Source organism: Typopeltis vanoorti, chromosome 11, assembly GCF_054136105.1.
Source record: "Typopeltis vanoorti isolate ZY-2024b chromosome 11, IOZ_Tvanoo_1.0, whole genome shotgun sequence".
NCBI classification, from domain to species: Eukaryota; Metazoa; Arthropoda; class Arachnida; order Uropygi; family Thelyphonidae; genus Typopeltis; species Typopeltis vanoorti.
Window position 1 is genome coordinate 49,818,690 of NC_143559.1, and position 18,920 is coordinate 49,837,609.

Sequence of the window (18,920 nt, forward strand, 5' to 3'; positions counted from 1 at the left end):
GTCAGTTAATAGTTAACAATTCCTGTTAGCGTAGCAAGTGCAGAAAGAAGTTTTTTCAAGCTTAAACTGACTAAAAATTATTTTCGAACAGAACTGTCGGCCTGGTTGGCCGAGTGGATAGCGTATCCGCTTTCCAGCCAAAGGGCTGCGGGTTCGAATCCTGCCGTGGGCATGGATGTTTGTGATTGTCTGTGGAAATACCAGTGGCAGTAGATGGCGTTGGTGTAGTTGTGGTTGAATGGTGGAGACGGAGTTGTAGACCTGGTACCCTCCCTCGATGAGTCCTTGGACTCCCTGGAGGTGTCAAATAATAATAATAATAATAATAATAATAATAATAATAAATGATCCAAGAAAGGTTGGTTGGTTGGTCTAGCAACTATATCAATAAATAGTTAACAATTCCTGTTAGCGTAGCAATAAAGGCAGACATAGCTTATAATTTAAATTTAGAAGAGCTTATAAACAGTTTTATTGTGCGATATTCCTGTAGAGCAAACATTTAATTAATATTATTATGTAACTGTTTTGCATTAATGTTTCTCTTGTAATAAAAACAAAACAGCAATTGGAGATTTTCTTATATTTTTGTCTTATAATCCATCAGGGGCGATATTTAATTGTTTGCCTCGGGGTAGACAATTTTTTGAGTTACTAAAATTCTCTATCTCAATAACTCACTGAAAGTCATTCATTCCACATATTCCAATCCTAGTATTCTGGTGAGAAACAAGCCTTGAAATAATCTTTGAGAATCATAAAAGGTTTGTCAATGCTTGAGCCTGAGAAAATACATAAATACTAATACTGCACAGCTTTAATTATTCTATCAGTAATTCAAAACAACCCAATCTAAATTAATGAATATTCTTATTAGGTGCATTTCTCAAAATACGACCTATTAGATTTGTTTTATCCCAGTGTCCATACACAAGTTATTCTGGGACTCTGACTGGAAAGATTTTATGGAAATTTGGTATTTAGAATCATTTTAAAAAAATTATCAAGCCATTTTAATTTGCTCTTTCAATAAAATCATTTGTACAGGTATGAAGATAAAAAAAATTGTCAAAAATATATATTGTAATAAACTCTGATCTGACTGGATCAAATTTAATAAAATTTGGAATTGTGTACATGCCTGTGTAGCTCAATTTTAATATCTACCAGATCCATTTTTACTAGTAAAATGAATCCGAAATACTAAATTTAATGAAATCTGGTATTGATGGTCTCTATTAAAATTTATTAAATTCTTCAATTGGACTATTTAGCCAAATTAGCAAAATAAAAGTATATTAACCAAAAATTGGTCATCTGACAAACATATCAAACATATTTGTATATCAATGATATTGGAAAGATTTAAGAGGGGATATTCAGTTGTTTGCTAATGCAATTGTAAAATACACAACTAGGGACAGCAATAGTAGATAAAGGTGATGTAGATATCTGCAGGACAATTTAAATAAATTGGCATTGTAGGCTAATGATTGTCAATTTAATGTTGCAAAATGTAAGGTTAAGCACTTTGGGTTGAAAAGGTTGCATACAGGAGAGAGAGAGTCCAGCACCATCATAATTGATGGTGCTGGACTGCAAGAAATTGATGAAGCTAAGGACTTAGGGATAACAGTGGACAGAAAATTGAAGTTCAGAGGGCATACTGCAAAAGTTGGTAAAATGGCTCCAAAGATTACTTGGATGTTGAAAAACACTAAGTAAAGATAGGTGGAGCAAGCTACCAACACTCCTATCTCAGTATCTCCCATAATGCAAAACACATCTCCTTGCGGATATGTCAAATGTTATGCATTAAGGGAAGGGCCACAACCCAGACTAGTTTCGACATTTATTGAGGTCTCTTAATGCATTAGACATATCCGCAAGGAGATGTATTTTGCATTATGGGAGATACTGAGATAGGAGTATTGGTAGCTTGCTCCACCTTTGCAAGGAGTGCCCTGGTGTTGTACCACCTCACCCCAGTCCTGAAGATACTTTCAGGCGCAAACTTTGTTTGCTCACACTTGGATAAAGGATTAAACTAAATTTATTATACTCTAACCAAGTGAAAAATAACCTTTCAAGTAAAGATAGGGAAATTATTATTCCTCGTTATAAGGCTATGATTCTGTTGGATTCTGATTATATAGAGATTGAAGTAATTATTATTTGTTTCAGAATCCAACATGATCTTCCATCACATAGGCAAAACTTGTAAATATTATTTAATGTAAATCACTTATTTTACAATTAAATATTCATATAACTACCTTAATTTTGTCTAATATTAAATTAATTATTCAAAGATATATGTATTAATAATGAAAATACTGTATTAAATATTATTAAGTTATTTTATTTATTACTATGTTAATATTATATAATTTGTACTTGATAATTTTAACTGCGTATTAATTGAAATGTAAATATTCTCTATTTATTTCTGTTATAGAAGTTTAGAGTTATGCAATAGCTCAATTTTATTATATTTTATTTGTTGTCATGGAGACGCATGAAGAAGCGAGCATGAGTGGAACAGAGCGTGAGCTAGGACAAGGATAATAAAAAAAATTATATAGAGGTAACAAAGAGAGAGTTGGAACGGAAATTTTGAAGTGAAAGGAAGCAAGGGTATAAACTAGAGAGGTGGAAGTAAATAAAAAGTTCTCAAGGGCAGAAGTTAAAGGGGATAATAATTATAAGCGAAAAAAGACGAAGTGAATTTTATAGTTAGCTGAAAGTAAAGTCAGCAGTGATAATTAAAGGAATTTAATGCCGCAATCAGATAATATGAAGAAACTGGACGTTCAGTGAAGAATTCTAATTAAACCCAGTTAATCTAGAATTGCGACTTAATTCTAAATCGCCCTAAGCAGAACTGCACAGTGTTTAATTATTTAATGAGTGGTAACAAGGATAATCAAAGTACCTTACAGTTGATATCCATAGTCGTGAAGCATGATTAATAGTGTTTTAGTTATAACTGCGGAGAAGTCTTATAAATGTGTTCTTAAGTGCAACAAATATATTTTGAAAGTTATTCGCAACATAATTGATGTACTAGGAACTGTTTCTGGTAAGCACTGACATATTGAACATTTTCAATGTATGAAGAATTGAATGTTGTTACGCTACGTTTAACCTAACTTTAACTGTGGAAATTCTTTGCGAATGAGAATTTGAAAATAAGAATTGTTGAGAGATATTTACAGCAATTAGTGCCTGCGGTGTTCTTTAAGTGTATAGCATAGCTGAGAACTGTGTGGAAACCATATTAGATGGGAATTTCTATTGTATTTAATTAAGTGTAGGAATTTTGTGACTCAGAAACTGAGAAAGTGTATGTAATGTTTGGAAGATTGAACTAATGTGATTGACTTGACCTAATATTTAACTTTATTCTATTGTTTAAAATTAGAGGTAGAATTTATGTATGTGTCATATAGCTTATATTATTATTATTATTATTATTATTAAACAAGACCTCATGGAGTCAAAGACTCATCTAGGAGGTCCTTTTATCTCACACACATCTCATCATACCGGGTCTTAAACACATTCAAACTCCTTGCAGACACCACACTCTCAGGCAAGGCATTCCAATCATTCACAACTCTGCACGAAAAAAACCTGCCTCTCACTCCCCTACTCACACCCTCTTTATACAGTTTCCAGGGATGACCTCTGGTTCTCCCCTGATCTCCCACTATTCGCTGTAGAACTTCTCCACCATTGATCCTATAGCAACCCCTTACCAACTTGTAGGTCTCTATCATATCTCCCCTCTTCCTTCTCTCCACTAGTCTCTGCAAATTACATCTTTTCAATCTTTCCTCATACTCGACATTCCAGAGGTCAGAAACTACCTTAGTCAGTCGCCTTTGGACCCTTTCCAACATCTCTTCATCCTTCTGAAAACCAGGTGACCAAATCTGGGCACAATAGTCCATGTGTGGCCTAATCAAAGCCTTATACAATGGAACAAGAATCTCCCTACTTCTACACGTCAGTGTCCTCCTCATCATTCCCAGAAGTCTTTGTGTTGTCTTCACAATTTTGGCGATGTGACCCCTAAATTTTAGATCCTTATCCACTATCACTCCCAGATCTCTTATTTCCTCTACTTCCAACAATATATTCTTACCAAGCATAAATTCTGCATCCCATCTTTGTTTTCCAAATTTTAAAACCTTACATTTTGCAACATTGAACTCACACCCCCATTTGCTTGCCCAATCACTCAATTTATTCAAGTCTTCTTGCAAGGCCACAACATCTTCACTACTCTTTATGGTTCTTCCCAACTTTGCATCATCTGCAAACAACTGAATATCTCCATCCAAATCTTCGCCAATATCATTAATATACAAGTTAAATAGTAATGGCCCTAAAACAGATCCCTGAGGCACTCCACTAGTGACTTTCCTTTTCCTGGATATTGCACCCCCATACACAACTTGTTGATACCTATCAGATAGCCAGTCTCCAATCCAATGCACTAATCTAATATCCAACCCCATCTGCTCTAGTTTGACTGTCAACTTATCATGAGGCACTCTATCAAAAGCTTTTGCGAAATCCAAGTATATTACTGTGTATCCTTCTCCTCTGTCCAAGGAAGCAGTCACTTTATTGTAATAAGTAAGTAGATTACTAAAACACGACCTCCCTTTAGCAAATCCATGCTGTCCATCAAAGATTATACCATTGTTGTCAACCCAACTCTGGATTCTAGCTCTCACAAGCTTCTCCAACAACTTAACCACAACACCCGACACACAGATAGGCCTATAGTTTGATGCTTGAGTTCGATCACCTCCTTTATGAAGTGGCACAATCTTGCCCTCCTTCCACTCTTTAGGGACTTGACCAAGTGCAAGACTCGTATTAAAAAAATATGTCAAGGCAGGTGTCAACTCTCTGGCACATTCATTCAGAATACGTGGTGATATATTATCAAGTCCCACAGCCTTATTTACATCTAGTTTACTCAACTCCCCAAACACCTCTTGCTCACTTACAGTCAGTCTCTCCTCCCCATCATCAACTGCTCTTAATCTCTCCATGAAGTCACATTCACAAGATTGAAAGATCTTTATGAACTGCTCATTAAGTATCTCCACCACACATTCTGCAACAGCTGTCTTTATACCATTTCCTCCAATCAATGTCATCCTTCCATAATCATTCTTTCTTTTGCTGGCTACATATCGAAAGAACTCCCTAGGATTCTTTTTAGCTTCATTAGCTAACTGCTGTTCATACCTCTCTTTAGCTACTCTCACCAACCAAGTCACTCTCCTTGCCTGGTCTTTGTAGAACTCATGAAATTGGTTACTTCCACTTCTCTTATGCTGCCTCCACAATGCCCTTTTTCTCTGTATTGCATGCTTAATCTCTTTATTCATCCATCTCACACCTAACTTATTTAACCTTCTCACCCGTGGTATACATTTAGACATTGCATCCACTAAATATTTTTTGAAAATCCCCCAAGCTGCATTGATCTCTTTTCCAGCTAACTCCTCATTCCATGCTACACCTGCAAGCTGTCTCCTGAGCTCTTCATAATCACCCCCCTTGTAGTTCCACATATACCCTTTTTTCACAGGGGTCCTTGCACTGCTGGCAACCACCCAAGTAATCACCTCATGGTCACTTTCACCAATTGGTGGATGATTTGATACCTCATTGATAATTACATCCTCCGATGAGATGACCAAATCCAAGACCCTTAATCCTCTTGTGTCCTCTGTTACATACTGTCTGAGGTAGTTATCCCTCAAAAACTCAAGAAACTCATTTTCTTTACTTCCAGTTGCTATCTCTTCATTCCAGTCTATATTGCCATAATTAAAATCACCCATAATGATCACCCTTTTCTTATTTGCTTGGCTTATTTGACTATACATTTCACTATCACCACCATCCACATTACCAGGTCTATAACAACATCCCACCAAGTATTTGATTCTATTCACCTCTATCTCACACCATACTGCCTCAAAACCACTGGCCCCATTTCCCCCTTGCATCTCTACCTTGTATGGACATAACTCTTTCTCTATCATCAATAGCACTCCCCCTCCCTTTTTACCCCTTCTATCCTCACGAAACACATCATACCTTTCCATCTCTATTCCTGTCAGGATGTCATCCTCATCTAACCATGTCTCACTTATTCCGACAATCTCTGGGTGCACAGACGCAATTAGTGCAACCATTTCATCCGCCTTGTTTCTTATACTTCTAGCATTGGTATACAAACACAACAACTCATTTCTGGATCTACAGCTAGTTCCACTGATACCACTCACTCGATGTGATCTCTCCATGCTGGACTGGGGCCATTTCCCTTTCTGCTTCTTCATTTTAGAACCCTTTGCAATTCCATCTGTTTCCTTTTGATCCTTGATCATCCCATTACTTTCCTGCCTACACATTCTCTCACCTCCTCTTGGAGCATCCACCTTTCTCACGCTGTGTATCCCTGTCCACCCTGAGCCTCCCCGTTTCCCTGCTCCTCTTGCACACCCATTCTCTCATTATCTATACTCATACCACTCACTTCCACATTCATTTCCACTCCTTCAATCTCTCCTGTCTTACTCTCCTGCTCTTCCACATCACTCCCCTCTTGATCTGATTCATTCTCTCTATTCACTTCTCTACCTTCCAGCAGCAGTCTCTCCAAGCGACTCACACCATAACCACTCAAATGCAGTCCATCGCTCCCATACAGCTCACTTCGTCCCTCAAACTCATTCCACACATTAACAAACTGTACTCCCATCTCCTCACACATTTCAGCCAGAATATCATTCATAATCCTTGCTCTCCGCCTCATTTCACCACAATCATACCTAGGCAACACACTGACCACCCTTCCTGTCACACTATTCTCCTTTATCTTTCCAAGCAGTCTCCTGACATTCATTTTGACATGCTCTTTGTTCTCTCTCAAATCATTTGTTCCAATTAATACAATTAACTCTTTTGCTCGTTCCCGCCTCATGTTCAATGCCTCAATCACTCTACTCATTTTACCGCCTGGAAAACATACCTTGTGCATTTTATCCTCTAGCACACCTTTAATAATGGAGTCGCCATACAACGCCACTCGCTCATCTTTTGTTAACTCTTTCATGCCATCATGATTTATTTTAATAGTTTTGACCTGCATTCTCTTAATTTCATTCCGCATCCATTTCATTTCTTGCTTCATCCAATCCAATTCACCTTCTGAACCTCGCGACACATTCACTCTATCATTAAATCTTTCTAACTTTCTAACTCTCGACCCTCTCTTCTCACTTTCCCTCTCATTCATCCTTCTTTGTTTCCGTACTTTCGGTCCAACATACGTCCAACTTTCACTGTCATTCTTCTCACTTTCACTCTCACATATCTTTCTTTGTTTCCGTACTTTCGGACTAACATGCGTCCAACTTTCGCTATCATTCTTTTCACTTTTACTGTCATTCATCTTTCTTTGGTTTAGTACTTTCGTTCCAACATGCGTCCAACTTTCGCCATCAGTCATTCTTTTTTCGCTATCATTCATTCTTTCGATTTTTTTTACTTGCGGTTTCTGCACCACGCCATTTCTACTTTCATTCGTTCTCTCAATTTCGTTTCTTTCCGCCTCACTTTCGTCCCTTTTAACATCCGTTACGGTTGTCAAATCGCTCTTTTTCTTTTTTCCTGATTTTTTTAACATTTTTTCGCCTGTCTTTCTCGCCATTCTCTTTCAAACGTGCACTCACGACAATCGGTACTAGCACTTTCTGTCATCAACTTCATATTCGCATTCATCAATTCCTCGTTCAGGTCACATTTCGCACACACCCTTCTTCCATCCGCACTAAACATCCACAAATCATTTATGTAATCGAAGGAATACATATAACAGACCTCACACTTAACGAACCTACTGAAATCCAAATTAAAATCATGGAATGACAATGCAGCCGCCATTTTTTTTTCTCTGCAGGTTACTAGGTCTAATATTAACGTTTTCGTATTTAGTTTAAGCAAGAAAAAAAAAACCACACTAATACTATCGGTAGCGTACAACGTTTACAGCCGCTCTTACTTAAACAATTACGCATATATACTTAATTATTCCTAGTAAAACTTATCTGAATCAGGAGCTCTTCAAAGCACGTTCGTAGCGCCTGACCCACTAGCGCCCTCTGTTTTGTTAATCTAATTATTGTGTTTGCCTGAATTCCTTTTTATTGCACCGTTCATAAAAATTCGAATCTTGCGGGAATCCCAAGTGGAAAATAAAATACCTCGGCCAGAATGAATGAGGAGACTGCTAACTAACTATGAATTGATCCTGCTATTTTATATAGACTAATCTAAGGATAGAGTGGCGCAGCATAATAGAAATTTCTCTACCCTTGGATTGGTGATCAATTTACAATTAGTTGTTTTTTTTATGAAAGTGACTTGTAACAAGATGGCGGATTCGAACATGAAGAAGAGAACGTCACGACAATTCGATCATATCTTGACTAATGTGCACAGATTTGGTCACCTGGGTTTCTTGGGACCAGGAAGTGGTAGAGAAGATTTGGAGATGAGTGACTAAGCTGGTGACAGCTCTGTGAAATGCTCCCTATGAGGATAGGTTGAAGGGTTACATGGTTTAGTTGATAGGTGGAAAAGAGGAGACATGATAAAAACTTTTAATATATTAAAGGGGATTTATAAAATTGATGCACAAAAAAATTTTCACTATATGACAAGCAATCAGAGAACTAGGGACCATCCATGGAAGTCGTGTAGGAGTGTGGTTAGTAGGGGTGGGTGTGGACCAGATTTTTTGCATGGAGATTGGTAAATAAGTGGAATGGATTGCCAGAATTGGTTGTGAGTGCCCTGACAGTGAATTAGTTTAAGGAGAGGTATGATAGGATTTGTGTGTATAATTTTTAGTTTGTGTCTCCCACAAAGTCTCCTGACTCAGTGGAGATACCATATAATAATAATGCTTTTGATAGATTATTACAAAAGCACCATCACTCAGTAGGGTTCTTGGAGTAATGTAAAGTCTCAGACAATTCTGAGCATACCATGGAGGTACTGAAAAGGGAACATGAGCTATAATATTAAACACACACACACTTCACAGAGTGGGAAGCAAACATGACATGGAAAATTTCTCTGAAATTTGGACAATTTGACTTAACTTCTATTTACAATCTCATAAAGGTATTTGTAGCACAAAAAGAGAGTAACATGGAAGTGATGTTATCTATGAGGGTCAGCATAGATTTGTTAAGGATGCAGCATATCCTACCATTTTTATGGATTTTGTAAAGGCATTTGATAGGATACCAAATGATAATTTGACATTTAAGTTCAAAATATGGATTTAGATAAGGAATTAGAGGACTGGATTAGAAATTGGCTCTTTGATGTCTATCAGACATCAAATGGGAGAGCAGTAATAGGGGAAGACAAAAGGTCACAAACATTTAACAGTGCCAGTACTGGGAATTTTACTGTTTAACCTTTATGTAATGATATCATCATGGGATTGCGAAGAGATATCCAATTATTTGCAGGTGATGTGAGGCTAGGAAGTTATTAATTATCATGCCGATTTTATGAGACATACAGGATTTCATTGCATACATTTATCTTGTTTTGGCATCACAGTTATGATGGCAATTATGATAGCAAGATATGAAGAAAAAAGTTCACAACTCACACAGAAACTGCACACTCAATCACAGCTATTATAAAAATGAGATTTAACATAAATTTATACAAAATATATAAAATCATTGCTTATTACGCAAACATAAAAGGCTGGAAGAAGCTGGAAGGCTGAAAATTTTTGTACAGGACAATATGTAGTACCAAGTAATATATTCAAGTATCAAGGAAGAAGTTTGATATTTAAAGCATGGTTGCTATGGTGTCACTATTATTATTTATAATCCACGAGGATTACAACATTAAGTAAAGTGATATTAAACCTTACAATAAAAAAGGGAATATTAAACTCAAATCTTGATGTTTGTGTTTATGGGGTTCCAAGTTTTTAAGCCTCATGCACCAAATTCAATACACTGTACAACAATATTTTAAAGACCTAACTATAACATTTATTAAGAGAAATTTTTTAAAAAAATGACCTAGTTTTTTAATTATGCACAATGTTTTGAAAACAGAACAAATTAAATATGGAAACATGTATCATTAACAAAATTAGTGTTGTAGGAAGCCAGTTTAATAACTATTTACAGAGAAATAAGCAATAAATAAATTAAATTAAAAATAATGCATAAAACAATGTCCAAACCAGTTTTAACACAGATCTAGAAGTTCTAAAAAAAAACTGGAAGAGTTAACAAACTGCCTCAATGATGGAACCATATCAGTAATGAAGATGTTAAAAAAACATTAAAAAAAAAAAAAAACAGAAAAAACAACATCATTAATAATCAATAATGTGTAATCAAAGTAAATCTAAAAAGATAAGGTTTTACTGTTCACCTAAACCAAATAAGAGATTGAACAACAGCAAAAGAGGTATGTGAAGCAAAAACATAACCAGTTTCAAACAGATATCACTGATTTGAAAAAGTTCAATGTTTGGTCTCTAAAACAGGTATCTGGTTATGTAAAAAAATATTTTTAAAAAATAAATAAAAATTTTTAGCCTGTCCAAGGTGCTAATGTACTATTGTTGGATTCTGAATGAAGAGAAATTTAAATTATTAATACTCTCCTCAGAATCCAACATAATCCACCATGGCAAAGGCTACATTTGTAAATATTATTTAATGTAAATCACTTGTTTATAATTTAATATTCATATAACTACCTTTAATTTTATCTAATATTTAATTATTTAATCAAGAACGTATGTATTAATAGTAGAAAAACTCTGTGATAAAATATTATTAAGCTATTTTAATTATTACTATGTATAAGAACTTGTATTTGATAATTTAACTGCGCATTATTTGAAATGTAAATATTCTCTATTTATTCCTGTTTGTGAAAGTTTAACATTATGTAATAGCTCAATTTTATTTATGTTTTGTTTTGTTGTCATGGAGACACATGTAAGTAAGCGAGCGCGAGAATTGGAACAGAACGTGAAGAGGAGGTTTACTGAAAATGCTGAAAGTTTACTGGAAAGTTAAAGAGATCTCGAGAAGAATTTAGGCGGGAAAAATAGATATAAAAAGGAGGAAAGCTGGGAAAAAAGCATTAGGAGATTAGAGCATTAGAGATTTATTAGAGAGAGAAGGATTGGCATTAGGTTGGAATCGGGCATTCGGCAATCACAGTGTGATAATAGTGAGTCGGCAAGTCACTCAAGCAACTAAATAAAGTCTACAAGTTGAGAAGCAGTTAGCTAATAAGTTTCTGAATAACAAATAAAGCAACGGAAGATAGCTAAGTGATACGGATAGACTAGCGATTACTTGAGTTGAGATTTAATTTCAGGGCCGACCTTTCGGGGACACACTGAAACATGAAGCATAGTAAGAAGTAACTAGAGAATAAATAGAGGCAACAGGGTTGTGTTTAATGATAGCGGTGTTTAGAATTATAGTGCCTAAAGAATTATTTGAATGCCGGAGGAATGAACATCTGTACATATAAAACCCCAAGTTAAAGAATTATTGTGTATTGCCCTAATTCAAGAGTAATCAGTAGTGCTTCATACAAGAACATCTGATTATATGTATTGTGCCCATAAATTAATTCAGTTAATGCTAGAAGATTTATTTTAATGAGTGCCGTTTATTTACTGTTTAAAGCGTTTACAGTTATAAAAAGTGTTTGTGTGTATGTTGATGAAGGAAGAAGATTATCGGTAAGATTATTCCAACCATTATAATTCTATACAGAGAAGTGGGTGTGTTTCATCCTAGAATTTCCTTATGTTAACAGTAACTATCGCAAAGATTAACTGAAGTGAAAATTTAAAAGTGTTTGCTTTTAAAGTAGTGTTACTGCAATTTTATTGTATTTTGGAACTTAAGGAACTGTGAGAAGACTGTATTACAGATAACAGAATTACCATTGTCTGACTTTGCATGACTTTATTATCAGAAAGGCTGAAGTGTTTATAATAACTTATTTAGTATTTTGATCTTAAGTGTATAATTTGTGATTTTAAAATTAAATATTTGTTTTTATTTATCTAAAGTTGTATTTTGCCTGAATCTCTTTTACTGCACCATTCATAAAATATTCGAACCAAAGCGGGCGAATTAAGTTAGTTAAATATACTCGGCCAGTATAATATATTAAGAAGAAATAGTTGAGGGTTGATTTATCTTCAATTTTTGAACTAATTCAAATATAGAGTGGCACAGTCTATAAATATAAATTTTTTCTATATTTGTATTAGAAATCAACTAGCAACTATTTTTTTTAGGTTAAGAACATCGTGATAACTAAATGTCGGATCCAAATTACAGATTAAGAAGAAGTTGGATCCAACAAAATGGCGCAGTCGACAGGATTTGATTCTGCTAATATCAGTTAAAATATCGAGCATTAATTTTAAGATGGTATTAGAAAAAGTGATCCCAGAAACTTTAAAAATAATTTAAAGGAATCAAGTGAATTGGTTGTGAACTAGAATCAGGCAAACAGAGAAGTTATTTTGGAATTCTGAATTTTTTTTAAAGTTGTTGTTAATAGAGTAATATGGCTGTTTCATCTAGTTCTAAAATGGAAGATAGTGAATTTTTTCGTTCAGTGAACCCACAACAGGTTTTCCTCAGTTTTCAGGTGAAGAATCAGATAATGTACTGTTTTTTTTTACTTATGTTGAAAAATTTAGAGAAATAGCAAATTGGACAGATTTTCAACTGTTAATTTTACTCAGAAGTAAATTAATAGGCAAGGCTAAAACAAATTTTAACTCATCTCCAATTCTGAAGGATACATTTGATTATCAAATATTTAAGGACAATCTTATTTCTCAGTTCTCAAAATTAAGAAGTATTGGCCCAAATTTATGGAAGTTACTGAGAGTCTTACAAAAAGATAAAGAAACTGTCACTGATTTTTACAATCGTTTGTTGACACTAGCCAACAGTTTAAATGTGACTAATGAGGATAAACCACACTTAGACTGGGCTGTATTCCAACAATTTAGACAAGGTGTTAGGCATGAATTAAGAGAAACAGCCTATAAGAAGAAAATTTCCACCTTAGAAGAGTGTCTCAAAAGTGTCAAGGAAAAAGAACAAATGTTAGTAGACCTTTATCCCTCATCCAGTGTAGGTCTTGTAAATGTTTGTTTTTGTTAATGAAAAGTTGTATTTTGCCTGAATCTCTTTTACTGCACCATTCATAAAATATTCGAACCAAAGCGGGTAAATTAAGTAGGTGTCAAATATACTCGGCCAGTATATAAATAACAACATATAAAGGAAGAGTAATTGTGAGTTGGTTTATCTTCAATTCTTGAACTAATTCAGATATAAAGTGGCGCAGTCTTTAAATATAAATTTTCTTTATATTTGAATTAGAAATCAACTTACAACGTATCAATTACTTAAGAACATCGTATTAGTAATCATGTCGGATCCAAAGTATAGATTAAGACGAAGTAGGATCCAACAAAGTGTTTACAAGTGATCCAACATTCAAACTAGGAATTGTTTAAGAGTTCAAAAAGGAAATGAGCAGTCTGATTCCTCTATCAAAAGACATAGTGTGAAAAATTTTTCTTTAAAGAAAAATTTTTCAGAGGAAGAGTAAGCCTTTGTTGGATTCTGAATGAAGAGAAATTTAAATTATTAATACTCTCTTCAGAATCTAACATAATCCACCATGGCAAAGGCTACATTTGTAAATATTATTTAATGTAAATCACTTGTTTATAATTTAATATTCATATAACTACCTTTAATTTTATCTAATATTTAATTATTTAATCAAGAACGTATGTATTAATAGTAGAAAAACTCGGTGATAAAATATTATTAAGCTATTTTAATTATTACTATGTTAATATTATAAGAACTTGTATTTGATAATTTAACTGCGCATTATTTGAAATGTAAATATTCTCTATTTATTCCTGTTTGTGAAAGTTCAACGTTATGTAATAGCTCAATTTTATTTATGTTTTGTTTTGTTGTCATGGAGACGCATGTAAGTAAGCGAGCGCGAGAATTGGAACAGAACGTGAAGAGGAGGTTTATTGAAAATGCTGAAAGTTTACTGGAAAGTTAAAGAGATCTCGAGAAGAATTTAGGCAGGAAAAATGGATATAAAAAGGAAGAATGGTGGGAAAAAAAGCATTAGGAGAGGAGAGCATTAGAGATTTATTAGAGAGGGATTGGCATTAGGTTAGAAGCGGAGCATTCGGCATTCAAAAATCACAGTGCGATAATGAGTCGGCAAGTCACTCTAAATCAAGGCAAGTCAAGCAGCTAAATAAAGTCTACTAGTCGAGAAGCGGTTAGCTTATAAGTTTCGGAATAACAAATAAAGCTACGGAAGATAGCTAAGTGATACGGATAGACTAGCGATTACTTGAGTTGAGATTTAATTTCAGGGCCGACCTTTCAAGGACACACGGAAACTTAAAGCATAGCACGAAGTAACTAGAGAATAATTAGCGGCAACAGAGTTGTGTTTAATGATAGCGGTGTCAAGAATTATAGTACCTAAAGGATTAAATTGAATGCCGGAGGAATGAACAACTGTGCATATAAAACCTCAAGTTAAGGAATTATTGTATGTTGCCTTATTTCATGACTGATCAGTAGTACTTTATGCAACAACGTTTGTTTATGTGTGTAGTGACCAACGATTAATTCAGTTATTGTTTAGAAGATTTATTTTAATGAGTACCGTATACTGTTTAAGTGTTTACAGTTATAAAAAGTGTTTGTGTGTAAGTTAAAGAAGAAAAAAGATTATCGGTAAGATTATTCCAACCTTTAATAATTCTATACAGAGAAGTGTGCGAGTTTCATCCTAGAAATTCCCTATACTAACAGTAACTGTTGCGGAGAATTAACTGAAGTGTAAAATTAAAAGTGTTTGTTTGTAAAGAGGTGTTACTGAAATTTTTATTGTATTTAAAACTTAAAGAACTATGAGATGTGAATGATCATTAAGGAACTTTATTAAATAGCTAAAAGGAACTGTGAGAAGACTATTACAGATAACAGAATTACCATTGTCTGAGTTTGCATGACTTTATTATCAGAAAGGCTGAAGTGTTTATAACAACTTATTTAGTATTTTGATCTTAAGTGTATAATTTGTGATTTTAAAATTAAATGTTTGTTTTTATTTATCTAAAGTTGTATTTTGCCTGAATCTCTTTTACTGCACCATTCATAAAATATTCGAACCAAAGTGGGTGAATTAAGTTAGTTAAATATACTCAGCCAGTATATATATTAAGGAGAAATAGTTGAGGGTTGATTTTTCTTAAATTTTTGAACTAATTCAGATATAGAGTGGCGCAGTCTGTAAATATAAATTTTCTCTATATTTGTATTAGAAATCAACTAGCAACTATTTTTTTAGGTTAAGAACATCGTGATAACTAAATGTCGGATCCAAAGTACAGATTAAGAAGAAGTAGGATCCAACACTATAACTTAATAACCTGCTATTTATGTAAGAAATTAAATATAGAAACACTATGCCAAAAAAAAAACAATGAGAAATATAACTATAACTAGATGAAATTTTGCTTACTTTCATGACAATAGCGCCCTGTATAACCTGGATCACATACACAGTTGAAACCACCAGATGGCTCACTTATACATTTCCCATGCTCTCCACATATTCCTGAAGCTAGCAACTTAACACCTGAACTAGTATTAGCAGGCACAGAAACAGTGCAACTATCCACAGCTATATCAAATTAAAATAGCATCAGATTAATCTTGCATAGCAAAACATGTGCAAAGATATTACAGTATAAAATGTAAAGAAAGAGAATTTTCTATAATTTAAATTTGTATAATTTTATGTGAAACTTTTTTTGTATGCATAAAGTTTGATATTAAATTCTTAAAACCAATTAAAATATCATTATGATACAACAGTGACTAACTTCTGCATGAATATATTTCAGCTTGTATAATATTCTTTAAATCTGATTGAAATATATGAAAAGTGTTTTTAAGTTTATAACTGTTTCATACCTTACACTTTATTTTATTATTCCTTCTTATTCTATTTATTTTTTATTTAGATATTTATACAGTTGCATTTTCTAGTACACATATTATTTCTTAAGAATACCTGAAACTGATCTCTAGACAAGATCATATATTTTTTACTTAGAATAATATTAATTTCTAGCAAAACAAAAAAAATGACAAACGGCTTAAGAGCTTATGATTTTCTTTAACCACCCAGCATTTTCCTTTGCCTCTTCTCATATACTGCTGAAATTATATTATTATTATTATTCCAAGACCACATGGAATCAAAGACTCATCGAGGAAGGTCCTTTTGTCATACATATTTATCAAGTCCCACAGCCTTGTTAACATCAAGTTTGCTCAATTCCCCGTATACCTCTTGCTCATTTACAGTGTCACTCCTTCTCATTATCAACTGCTCTCACAACTCTCCATGATTCACAAAAATGAAAGATCTTTATGAACTGCTCATTAAATATCTTAACTATATCTTCTGCAGTAGTTCTTATACCCATTTCTCCAATCAATAAGATCCTTCCATAATCTCTTTTTTTTTTTTTTTTGGTGGCTACATATTGTAAGAATGCCCTAGGATTCTTTTTAGACTTTATTAGCTAACTGCTGCTTGTGCTGAACTTTTGCTACCCTTACCAACCAAGTTACCCTCCTTGCCTGTTCTTTGTAATCATCATGGAATTGATTATTACCACCCCTCTTATGCTGCCTCCATAATGCCTTTTCCCCTCTGTATTACATGCTTATCTTCATTCATCCCTATATTATTTAACCTTCTGATCATTGGAATATATTTAGACACTGCTTCTACTAGACCAGTGATTTTCAACCTTTTTCATAATATGGCACACCTAGACTAGTTATTAAAATTCTACAGCACACTAAAAATATATTCTTTTAATTTTTTTGATGATCTGACAAAACATAAGTATAATTTTGATTGATTTACACATACAAGATATTAATAATAGTAATTACTTATCCTTTTTGCTCCAAAAAATGTAAATTATATTTTTGACATTTTGAGTAAGAAAAACAATGCTCAAAATTATTTTTTAAAATTTTTATTAATTTTTTCAAATGAATATTAAATTTATTAAATAATAACCATACTTGCAGTTAATTTTAATGAAATATCTGAGCTTGATATTGTTTCAGAATGTCTTTTGTGCAAGGTCAAATTTTAGATAGGCATACTCTTAAATCATCTTCCAAGGCTTCCAGCCGCGATCTATTTTTGTTCTTAATAATATTCATTGCAGAAAATTTGATTTGCACAAATATGATGTGGAGAATGGAAGAAGTACTTCTATTGCTTTTTTGGTAATATTGAGAAATTCACTTCTTAGAGATAATCAAAACGAAGTAGTATCTATTGTTGAATGTTTCAGTTTTAAACCTCTGTCATTTTTTATATCTGTTAATTCGTCCTCTTCTGTAATCTTTAAATTTCCCAATTTACATGCGCTTAAGACAAATGGATCTCTTATCCAATCGAAGGATTGTGAAGGAAAGTGAGGGAAAACATTTTTCAATATTTGTATTTAGTAATCTTAAGGTTTAAAATTAGATCTATTAGATTTTCATTCAGTTTGCACTTTTTCATTAGTTCAAACATATTTACTGCAGTTTCTTTTCTGATTTTTTCTTCCCAAAGCATTAGTTTTTCCTTGGATGCATTAATTTTGTAAGTGGAAGTAAGAATGTTTTCACAGTCTCCCTGCATACTTTTATTAAGTGTATTTAAAGATTGAAATAAATCAGCAAGAAATGCAACCTTACTGCACCAAAGCTCGCCGCTAAGAAAATCTGATAACTCAGATTGTCGAGTTGTCAAAAATATTAGAATTTCCTCTTTTAGTTCATAAAATCTTGATAAAAACTCATCCACATGATAACCATCTTGATTCTGTATGTATTAACAACTGCATGTAAGAAGCTTCCAATGAGGAGCATAGTGCTACAAACAATCTCGATTGTAATGGCCTGGCTTTTATATAATTGACAATTTTGATAGTCTCATCTAGTACTTTTTTAAGCTCAGGTACCAATGATTTTGACACTAGTACTTCTCTGTTGAGAAAACAATGTGTAAAAATAATTCTAGGATTCTTATTTTGAGGCAGTGTAACAAATCCTTTTACATTTCCTGACATTGAACGGGCACCATCAGTGCAAATACTGATGCAAGAATCCCAAGACAAGTTATGGCAATTAAAGTAATTATCAACAACATTAAAAAATATCTTGGCCTTTCGTTGTTTCCAGGAGTGGTCGACAAAATAAAAACTGTTCTATAATATCTTCTTTATAAATAAATCTACTGAAGGCTAGAAGTTGAACTTTACCAGGTTACATCAGTTGATTCGTCCAACTGAATAGCAAACATATCTCTTCTTTAATATGAGATACCACTTGCAACTCAACATCTTTGGCCAAATCCTGAGTATGTTGATAAATTGGCGTTATCTGACCTAGGAAGTTTTAAAATTTCCTTTTCATATTCCTCGCCAAACATGATATTAATAATTTTACAGCATGCTGGCAGAATTACAGATTCTGCAATTGTGTGAGATTTCATTTTTTTAGCAACAATTTCTGCGATTGCATAATTGGCTCCTTCGGCTTTTTTGGACACAGTTACAATTTAGTCCATCTTTTTGCTCGAATAGTTTTATCCGGTACAAGTCTTTTAAAATATTCAGCTGGTTTTTTGCTCAAATG

The 18,920-nt window shown here is 33.7% G+C and overlaps 1 protein-coding gene across 1 annotated transcript in view; it reads right to left on the reverse strand.

Annotated features, from left to right (window-relative positions):
• Positions 1-18,920, reverse strand: part of LOC150101565 (protein jagged-1-like) — a 246,161-nt gene that overhangs the window by 48,090 nt on the left and 179,151 nt on the right. The window contains exon 11 of the mRNA XM_090400841.1: positions 15,724-15,885. Coding sequence (XP_090256967.1) covers positions 15,724-15,885 — 162 coding nt within the window. The remainder of the gene's footprint in view (positions 1-15,723; positions 15,886-18,920) is intronic.